Here is an 11,104-nt window from a genome sequence, read left to right on the forward strand (position 1 = left end):
AGGAGCTCGCAGACCAGGGGCTAATGATGAGTCACACAAGGAGCCCCCCCGTACCCAAGATAATTCAACAAAGCAGCCAGCTGGGAGACTGGATAAAACACAGTGCCAGCCTTGTTTCCCACAAGCAATCGTTGGGACAGGGACTGACTTAATTTGGTGGGTTCACAATACTGGGAGCTTCACAGTGATGGAGCCCCAGTTTGCTGCAGTGATTCACAGCACAATGAATCTTTGAGGCAGCACAACAAAATAGCTAAAAGCTGACGGTAACTCCACCATGAAGTTCATAAAATCAAGGATGAAGAGGACAGAAAAAGACGTAGAAATCTGCCATCACTCACTGGCATTGAGGATGGAAGAAAGGTGTTTTATTGTTCTAGCTTAGCTTATGAAGGTGAACTTTGATGGTTAGAATGTCTTATTACCTGAACTGCTAGGGAAAAAAAAACCACAAACCATAGGTAAGAAAGCTTTTCAGTGTAATAACTTATTAATTCACAGATATCAGGAACGTGCAGTGAAACTTCTGGATGCTCCTGTAACAGGTTTTGGTTTTTTTTCTTTCTTTTTCTTTCTCTTTTTTTTTTTCTCTTTTTTAAAATAAATAGTAGTTGAACTTTTACTATCCACACAAATAGACTAAGTTGAAAGAATTTAATTAAAGTCAGGGGATTCTTCATAAGGGATTCTAATCTCGTTCCCTGAACAAACTATTTCCTGACTTCACCCCGCGCCCCATGAACTGTTTGGAAGCTTGGAGGACATTTACATAAATGCTGTCGCCTTAATTCAGCTTCTCCAGCTATGCTGCACCAACTCAGTTCCACCCAGCACAATATTAATATTTAAACAAGAAATTCATAAACTCTGGAGACTAATGTGGAGACATACACATAGCAGTCTTCTGTTTGCCAAATCAGTACATTAATTATTAATTTGTGATTTTAAAGTACAAATATACGCACTGGGCCCAGTCCAATTAAATATACGCACCAGGCACAGTCCAATTGCTTTCATTCACGTTCTCCTTTTGTAAACTTATTGTTGTTTCTATAAGAACTTGAGTTGGGCTCCTTTTGAAAGGTGATGGTTTAATCAGAGTTATAGCCAGGTACAACATAGACAGATTTACAGGATAAACTACTGTGTCATCACTTCTTTCTTTAGGGTTGGCTAACATTTCTCCTTCTTAGATTCCTCCTGTTCTCAGGACAGACTCAATTTCTCCACAAAAAGCAAGCCTGCATGCAAAATCTGGTTGACCGAGCAACAGCCTTTCCTACATACAACAGTCCTAAGAGATTATTCATCACTTACCCAAACATTAACACCCTCTACTCACAGGGCATACAAGCAATATTTTTAGTCCCTTGCCTTCTTTTTTGGCTTCTTTCTTTAACTTAGACATGTGTTCCCAAATCCACCTCTGCCAGCTGTTAACTCCTTACTATCAAGGAGCACTCCACAAGTTGTCCATGAAGATAAACAGCTCTCTCCCTACTTATTGGGTCCCACTTTCCCTTACTAGCAGCCTATGTTTTGGGTGCCCAGATCTCAATTCATTTTAAAACAAATCTAATCTATACTCTGGGGTATGACCCTACAGCTGATTCCAAATATCAATGTCTGCTCATTCACAGATATTCACAGGTCGCAACAGATGGGTATTCCAAATATAGCAAATACATTTTTAGTTTCCTCTGCAGCCACCTTCCATAATGACTTTCAATTCATTTTGTAAAATAATCATTTCCTGCCTCTTCAGATACTTCTGCTGCTAGCAGAAAATATATTATCAGACTGACAACAGGGCAACCATGTTCACACACTGCTGAATCCAGGAACACGTTCCTAGGAAGAGCACAGCTACTGAAGCATATTCTGCACTTCACATAAAACCCCTCTAATCGGTTCTAGTGCAAATCAAACATGGGAGAACACTCACTACAAATAAGAAACAATTCAAACTTGATCATCAGGAATCAACTACTGGTTTCCTTGAGCCTAAACCTTTCAAAGTTGCTTTGCCACGAAGTGCGAGCTAGAAAATCCATACAGTCCTTTGCCTTTGTTCAGGAGATCTGCCAAGGTTCCCTGCTTGGCAGAGGCTTGACTATGACGCTTGCTGCAAGTTTACAGAAAGAATGAGTCAAAGTGAGTAGAAGCAAACAGCTGGTTGGCTAGCATCCTTGTGCACTCATGCAAGAATTGCTTACTGAGGTTAGCAGCAGAAATCTCTTTACCAAGATGAGGTATAATGAAGTACTCACAGAAATTTAAGTAACATCAGTTCTATCTCTGAAAAAAGCAAAGCAGCACATTCTTGTTGGCGTTTACAGAGACTAGCAGGATGTGAAACAGCTCACAAGAGGAATGAATGGCAACAGAAATAAATAGTTCAGAGGATGAGCAGAAAGAAACCAACAATAAAAGCTGATAGAAGAGTGGAGCTTAGCAAAGATACTGTAGGGAGCAGTAGCCACCCTGATACTTGACTTATGAATTATGCTTTTGGTTCCTCTTACCTACAAGGAGACAAGGACATGAATGCTGCATCATGACGATATTAAGATTGAAGTCTCAAAAGATATGAAACAGAGGGCAGGGTCAAAAATTTAAAAGAAAAGCAACCTGAAAGATGCTGGTGAAGCAACTTAACAGTGGTGAAGATAGCTTAACTCAGTCTCACAGATGAAAAATAGCACGAGGGAGGGAGCCCAATAGAAGAAATCACTAGGAGCTGGTTTGCCAAGGAGACTAAAGGTAAAGTTAAACATTTCACTCTGTTATACTTTTCTGAAATATACCTTCTTTTCTTACTCCCACTTTGGGTCCCACCACCCTGAACAGGGACAGGAAGCATATATACTAATAATATAACAGAAGAATTCCAACGTGAAGATTTTGTTAAATATTCAATACAAGCAGCATCAAAGTAAGGGCTACAACAGATTAAAAATAGAGAAGAAAACTTATTTAATATTCAGTTTTCACAGAAACGGTGATATTAGTTTCCTAGCATTTAAAATTCATGATAATAGGAGTTTTCTGTGATCCTGTAACTAGACTTCTAATATAATACCTCCACTAAGGCTTATATTTTTTGTGTTGCAATTACCATAGTTACTAATTGTGAGGTATATGCAGTTTAGGTTTGCAAGGTATAATGAGCAGCAAGTTTTATATTCCAATTTTGTGTTCCTAAGGCCCGTATGTGTTCAGTGTTCCAACTACTGAATATTCCAACTCAGTCATTTCAATGAAATTATAAGCATGACAGGTCTCCACAAATAAAAGTGTCAACAGATGGAGACAGGTGATAATCATAGACAGAATTTACACTTGAATATAAATAGATCAAAAATGTGAAGTAAAAAGGCTTATAAACAACCTAGTTTACTTGTTTAATGTCAAAGAAGGGAGAAGTAATTGCACAAAAACGCAGATTGCCAGAATAGATGCAGAAGAGTTTTAACACCTGCAATGAATTAGTGCCCTAAGTGGAGCTGACATTACATCCAGAGGGTTATTTCCAACAATTGCATGGGGTATGCATTTCTGCAGGTTAGCTCTAGAGCTGTTTTCTCCATAACCTTCACATTCTGACTGAACAACTGTAGCAAGTACTACCCAACATGTCTCAGTTTCCAGTGAATCTATACTCTGGCTGCCAAATGTTTAATAACGCGGCAGCTAACTGCACTAACTCTTACTCTGAAAGAGATAAAGGATATTTATCACTTTATTTCCTGTGTCAGCAGATATGGTTTGCCACCTTGAATTTTGCTGCTGTAAGGGATGAAACAAATGGTTTATTTGGAATCATTTGAAGCCTCAAGTCACTCAGCAGGAAGTGGCACTGCAATGTCAATGAGAGAAAGTCACAGTTGCAAGCTTCTCCTCTGCACCCAACTACCAAAAAGGTGATTTTTCATAATCCTAGGAGGTAACTCTCCAAAGACAGCACTAGTTACACGCTTTACAAAAAATGAGCTCCAGACTTACTGGTTTCTCTCCCAGAGCTGGTGAGATCAGAATGACTGTAAGAAGCTGGAGTTAATGTTCATAGGGCAGATATACTTCTATTTATGGTTGCTGTGTTGTCTTGACAAGACACTCTGGCAGGGAAACCCGATGCTGATCTTTTTCAAGGCTTCTCAGACAGGTCATTGCCACAAGCATTTAGGTTAACATTAAGTGTACTATAAAAACCAGGCAGAGGGGCATGTTTAGAAGTAGCTGGACCATCTCCCAAAACCGAAGGGGTTGCTTAAAAACTGAAATAACTCATCAATCAATAAGGGAGCCTACTGGATCCTTATGTGTAGATACAGAAATCAGTGGGCACACATTCAGAGAATTTGAGAAGAGAGATAAAGCAATAAAATAAAGTATTCTTGTGTGTGCGTGCATGCACAGAAGCCCCATGTGATAGTGAAGGGGGCCCGACTGCAGAAGAGTGACAGTCAGTGCAGTCCTTGTTGAGTTAGTGTGGGGGTCAAGGCCTTTTGGCATCGGTCTTTTACCTGTTTAGAAGTATCACCACACAACTAATCCAGACACTGGGAAGCAAACCTCATCTGCCTACACTCACTTACCAATTTTAGCATGAAGATATTAAGGAACTTGGGGTTTGGTCATAGAACTGCTTTGTTCCATCACTGAATATCCTTGGTGGTGAAGCCTATTCTCACAGAAGCGAATGACATAACTCCTACCACACCACATGTCATTGGATTCTTCTCCCTAGCTGTACTTTGGCTAAAGGAAGGGTTCTTTTACTTATATCACCTGCAAAGGTTATATGCTGGTACAGCTGCTGATAAGCCCACAGAGCAGGTAAACAGAAATAAACAGAGACCTATGGAAACAGCAGCAAGGTTAAACAGAGCAGTTCCCCAAAACAAAGCCTGTCATTGATTTCTTATATTCTTGGTACCAATTTTTCTAACTATATATTTTTAATAACTTACTTTGCTTGCCATATAAAAAAAAGTGAAAAATAACAAGGCTTTTTTTGCTGCATAGAAAATACTAATTGTTAACATACACATTTTGTAAAGTGGCATTTGCTTATAGTCCACATTATGCTAGAATGCTTTGATCCACTAAAACAGAGGCTTACAAATCGTAAGACAGGTATAAGCATTTTGACATGAAGGATAGGATAAAGAATTAAATCATTCCAGCTCCACTGGAAAATCCTCCATTATCAGATTACTCTAGGCTGTTCCTTCTCGCCACCCTGAGTTGCATGTCATATGCCCTTCCACCTTGCTTTTTTAGCATCCAGCTCTGTGTCCACTCACCATCATCCCAAACATACCTTCTCTAGCTTCAGCTAAGCCGTCGCTGCTTGCAAGCTCAGGTAGCCTCTGCTGGGATGTCAACTTGCATTTTAGTGGCAAGGGCAGAATGAGTTACTTCTCTTTCTTGATAGAGGAGATTCCCTTGTCTGATATCAATGCTGTTAAAAGGTCAAAGTCAGCCTTAGCTTTTCAGAACCGAGGCTAACAACCAAGTAGCCTCCATAGCCAGCACTTAGCTTGGCTAAAGGAAAGAGTCATTCTCATTACACAGCTCTCCATCCCCCGTGCCTCATCTTTTCAGATGGTTTCTTAGTTGAGGCTGGCTCTGTACAGTCAGTGCCTAACAGGATGAAGGTTGTCAGCCAGCTCAGAATCTGTCACATCTGCCCATAATATACTATATAAGCATTTAACTTTCAAAATGCTGCACTTACTATTGGACGTACAGTTATGACAGAAAGCCTCATTGTAAAGTGTGATCTAGTAGTACTATTTAAGGTAACTAAAGAGAGAGTACTCACCTGAAAAGAGCAGGCCCAAACACAATGGCTAGGTTTTCCAGAGTCATGAAATTCACTGCACTGTATGTTGCTACCTTTAACAGGAAAGCAGACAGGAACTGAAGAAGGCTTTGATGGGCTTTGGGCAGGCAGCTGAGCAACTGTCTCAGGTTCTCTATACATTCTGTTGTGTGGACTTTCTGCTCTGGGGGGGGGGGAGGGGGGGGAGAAAGAAAAGTTATTACACAGATATTCCTAATAATAACACAATACCATCATAAGCATTATTAAAGATCTGAGAAAGAGAGATTTTTAAAATATATTAGAGCAAAGTAAAAATTAAATATTTCCTAAACAAAGAATTTGTACACTAAATTTTGACAGCCACTTTTAAAATTCAATATTTAAGTACCATGGATTTGCCAGATATTGAGTTGCATATATACCGTTTCTGCTATTCTTCCTATTATGACAGAATGATCTAGCACTTGCTGCTTTTTTAATGGAATTGCAGGCAGTAGTCATGTACCTGATTCCTTAAAGCTGCCTTTATAGGTGATACAAAATTGTCAGCCTTGCCTCTCCCGAGAGATTTTACACATGCTGTGTGACTCTCATTAAAAGCAATAAGAAATTGTAGCCTTTCAGCCCCACATCATCTTCATTTCCTGACTAATTGGTAGCTCTCAGTCTCAAAACATTTTTGCTCTATAAATATGCAACTGCAGTTACACAAGAGACGCTTAAAATTCTAAATTGAGGATACTTAGCATTTTCTTGGTTCTCGTTCTTCAAAGAGTTACAAGCCAGTAAATGGGTTCACAAACAACTCTATTTGATCAGCAGTTCAGAATTAGTATAATAAAGTCTCCTGGTTATTAGAACTGAGATGACAGTACTGCTCAATAACTGGCAGCTGATGCTCAAATTTACCATAGATCACCAGGACACATCTGTGTAGCTTTGACATTGTGAATAGCAAATCATGCCCTAAAGGGCAATTTTAGCCCTAAAAAATCCATTTCATCACGGCCAAGACCCATGGTGCTCAACCTATTAATGAGCAAGATGGAAAATAGAATGGAGAGGGGAAAAAAATACAAAGGAAAAAAAAGAAAAGAACAGTAAGACTGTTCAGGGTAGTCAAAAAAAGGTGTTTGCAAAAAACTGTAGATCTTTCAGCATAGGCTTTCATAGTTGATGAAAATGAATCCTTTCTCTTTTTTTCCTTTTTTTTTTTGCTAAACACATAGTTAACTTGGCACTTAGCAGATGAAGTTTGAACAAAAGCAACATGCAATCTAACCCACAAAACCCACTTATTTGTATGCAAACACCTGAATTAGTTATCACTCAAAATCACTGGGCAGAATCATCTGAATACATTAGCTCAGCCATTATAGACATGAACAGGGAACTAGACAGTGTATTGCTGTAGGCTTTGCATGTTGAATGCTTCATGCTGCTGCACACACTGCTGTCCAAGAAGACCCTAAGAAAATTAGTAAAAAGTACTAAATAGGATCAGGGATGTACAAAAAGGCTCCTGTACACGGGAAGGTTAAATAGAGAAAGACGCTTCAGCTTGGAAAATAGTGAAGTGAGGCAGTGGCTATTTAAAGGCACAAGCAGCATTACGACAGTGATTAGATTAAAAATAAAAATGTTATCTCAGTAACAAATGAGGTATCCAATTTAAAAAAAAAAAAAAAAAAGCATACAGAAGAGGTACTTCCTCAAAGAATACAGGATTGGATTGCAAAGCCACAAGATGCTGGGGAGCCAAAAAGCCTTAATGAATTCAAAAGACTTGTCCATCAAAAGCAACTAAACATCAGTCTCAGGTTAAGGAAATTTAAATCCTTGTTTATAAGAAGGCGCAATGAACATATATCTGTCACCGTCAGAGAAAGGACAGAAGCTTGGAAGGTGCCTGTTCTGTACCTTGGAAAGTTTTTAACAAGCCAGAACAGATGTTGTCTGGAAAAACAGCCACTGGCAGTTCTTTCAGGAAAAGTTTCAGGAGACTAGCCACAGAATCAACATCTCCATCATTAATAAGGTCTACTTTTTCTCCTTGATTGTATTTCTGCTTCAATTCCTTGATTTTATTTACTGAGCCACTGATTCGAAATATACCAACATGTTCCAGACCTGTTTAAGAAGAAATTAGAAACAGTAAGCAATGGTTCCATTACCATACCTATGTGATGAGGACTGGATCTCAAAAAGCAAAAGCTCCTCTGAGAAAGCGTAATAATTGGAAAAATAGACTTTTCAGCAGTTGCAGTTGAAAAGTACAGCTGAAACAAAGAATAACAGTTTTCAGAGGCCAAGCAGAAAACATGAATTTACCAAATACTTCTAGGTACTCCACCATCTGTGTCACAAGAAAAGGAACTCCACATTGCGTTGCATCCTGCGTGAGGGTTTCCAGAGGAACACCAAATGTGCTTCTTTCTCTGCTGCACTGTAGATCTGGCGAGACCTTATTTGCTGTGTGCCTGACTTGAACAGAAGATAATGATTTCTGGGGAATAAAAACAGACAAGTGATAAGCAGAAACTGGTTTTTATTATTTTTAGGCCCAAGGGTCTACATCTTAGGTACTGTCCTTGTTATAGCATCTTAATACAGATTTTACTTCTACTGCATGTTCTTAAAATACTAATATAATTCTTGTTCTGTGGAGCTGAGACAGGACCTGTGATGTGGTAAATCCTAATAAAACCCATTGACACCTACACTCAGAGAAAACGGGGTTCCAGGTCAGGGCAGAAGCCCTGTTTAGGGGTCGCTAAACCACTTCCTCAAGGAGAGCCCCAGCAGTCAGGGAAAAGGCTGACTGGGTGCTAGGGAACAGCCTTCCAGCCCTGTGAAATTTGTAAATTTCTATCCATTTCACAAAGATAAAAAAAAAAAAATGCAAGATTCATAGAGGAGCCAGAAGAGCAATTTAAGCAGCAGCCACGGTGTGAGCCTGGTAAAGTGTTCCCGTCTGTTCGCCTGGTTATTCCGAATTTCTTACCCCAATAACCGACACAAAGACACACGTAACAAATCATGGATGCCCCGCACTCGGCAGCTGCTTTTTCATCTTGTGAGGACAGAGAGGCTGCCTGGCGTGTGAGGGCTGAAAAGCCCGTGGGGCTATTGCACGGGGTGCCCAGGCCCAGGGGTGGCGTGGGGCTGAGGGGGCTCTGTGAGGACAGGGCGGGGCTGCCCCAGGTGGGGCAGGGCGGGTTCCAGAGGCTTCCGGAAGGCTCTGTGCCTGGGCCCCGCTGAGGCCCTCAGCCCCACAGGTGGAACCTCGGGGGATGTATTTAAGGGGGGGGGGGGAAATGGCGCCCAGCCATGAGGTGCCCTTGCTCCACTCTTTTATCCTCTTTCCCTCCTCTGCTTTGCCTTATAAGCAGGTGACACTGCCCACTGTGCTATGTTTTGTCCTCGTTTTCCTCTCCAGCGGGTGACACTTGCAGTCACAAAGGAGAGGACCCATTTCTACCACGCAATGAGACCAGAAGTCCAAACCGGGAACACCCAGATTTACCAATTCTGCATCAGGATATATTTAAACAGCATCTGCATTTCTTTTTAAAGGGGAATTCTAATTTTTTTGTAGCATCCCAACACATTCCAAAACTAGCCTCCTCTTAAGTGTTTTTATTGCTATGTTTTCAGAGGGGGAAAAGGAAACCGCTTCCTACAGACCTGTAGCTGAACTGCTATGGAAAAGCTGTTTTTCAGCTCCCAAACCGCACACCTGCAGTAAAGCCACAAGCCAGAGCCTGGGGAGGCCATGTCCAGCCCTGCTGCCATGGCAGCGCACACAAACACGTGCCGGAACACTGAGACACCATTTTGGTGTCACAAAGAGGTGTCAGAGACACCTCTTTTGGTACAGAAGCAAGCTTAGAACCTGGTCATGATACTAAATTAATGTGGGGTTACTAATTACCTAAACATAATTACCTAAAAGGAACCAATATCAGCATGCACCAAATGTATTTTACAGCATCTTTATAAACAAGCTGCGAGGTGTTAAAAAAAGCCTCTAAAGCATGTATGATATATTACTCTGAATACCTCCTCTTTCCCTCTTCCAATGGAGCAATTGGGTCGAGGGAAGCTCAGCCTTCTCAGAAAGAAGAAAGAATGTGAGAAAGGACTCAAGAAGCCAGATTTCAGTTCACTTACACAAATTGAAAGGGAGGCGGTTGCTCCCATATCAGACCGCAGGAGAGCGTCAGTATTTCAGCTGTGCTGCTCGGAAGACACCATCACCTTTCTTCCCCTCACAAATCCATGCAGTCCAGCCAAAGCTAACTGCAGCCATTGGGCTGTTCCTCTGTAATTAACTTATCGTAGCATAATTGCTAGGCATCATCTTAATCAGTAGTTTCCCCTCCAGATTTTGTCAAAGGTAGAAATTAACCACTAGTAGAAGTGGATTCCTTGTAACCACGGCTTGCTTCTGGAGGCACGCTGCACAAGCTGAGGGATGTGTTACCATCAGGAGATGTTTCCATGGCACCTAACACACACAACAGCACGGCTTCCTGGAGCACACTGATCGCGTGCTTGATATTTACTTTTGAGTGGGTTTTTCAATGCAGGTTTGCAGATATTCACACTACCTGCTGTCCATTCTGCCTGCTAGCAGCAGCAAGCAAAATATTTTGAGACAGCCCACAGCGTATACCTGTTACAGATACATGTATATATAACACCTGCACAATCATTTTGATAAACACACGAGCAAAGATCCATCCAGCCTTTGAAATACAAAGGATGTAGACACTGTTAAGCCAAACATCTTCTATTGTAATTATTTCAGATATAAAGCCTCTCCTAGAAAATAAGCCACAATGAAGCAAGTAATGCTGCAGTTAAATCTAATCAGGGGAGATTCTCAATACAAATTTGGTAGGTACATATGAAACAAAAACAAAACACACAAGGTAAAAAAACAAAACAACAAACTAGAGGTGCTGAATCAGACCCCCTTGGTGGAGTACCAGAAAACCAGGAGTTAGTTACTCTGTCAAGGCACTGGACTACTGGTTCAGCACAGATGCAGAGGCAATTCCCTCCTCCTTAGTAGAGGGAATACAACTTAAAAAATAGTACAGAATTTTAGCCCACTTACCTCTCCACAACATCCCACGACAAGGTCTGGAAATGCTATGGTTTAAGGCCTTCTTGCCCTACAATTTGAGGCTTTCCTGCACACCTAGCACAAGAAGAGACCTCACAGAGGTGATGGCCTTACCTTCACATCAGGGCATACCAACC

At 40.9% G+C, this 11,104-nt stretch overlaps 1 protein-coding gene across 1 annotated transcript in view; it reads right to left on the reverse strand.

Annotated features, from left to right (window-relative positions):
- FAM13C (family with sequence similarity 13 member C) overlaps positions 1-8,189 on the reverse strand; it is a gene marked incomplete at both ends in the record, with an annotated part of 133,353 nt that extends 125,164 nt beyond the window's left edge. Inside the window, 3 exons of the mRNA XM_082486162.1 lie at positions 5,831-6,014; positions 7,754-7,963; positions 8,165-8,189. Of these exons, the coding sequence (XP_082342288.1) occupies positions 5,831-6,014; positions 7,754-7,963; positions 8,165-8,189 (419 nt within the window). The remainder of the gene's footprint in view (positions 1-5,830; positions 6,015-7,753; positions 7,964-8,164) is intronic.
- Between the last annotated feature and the right edge of the window lie 2,915 nt (positions 8,190-11,104).

The sequence above is a fragment of the Vanellus vanellus genome (genome assembly GCF_965231255.1).
Source record: "Vanellus vanellus genome assembly, chromosome: 7".
Lineage (NCBI taxonomy): Eukaryota > Metazoa > Chordata > Aves > Charadriiformes > Charadriidae > Vanellus > Vanellus vanellus.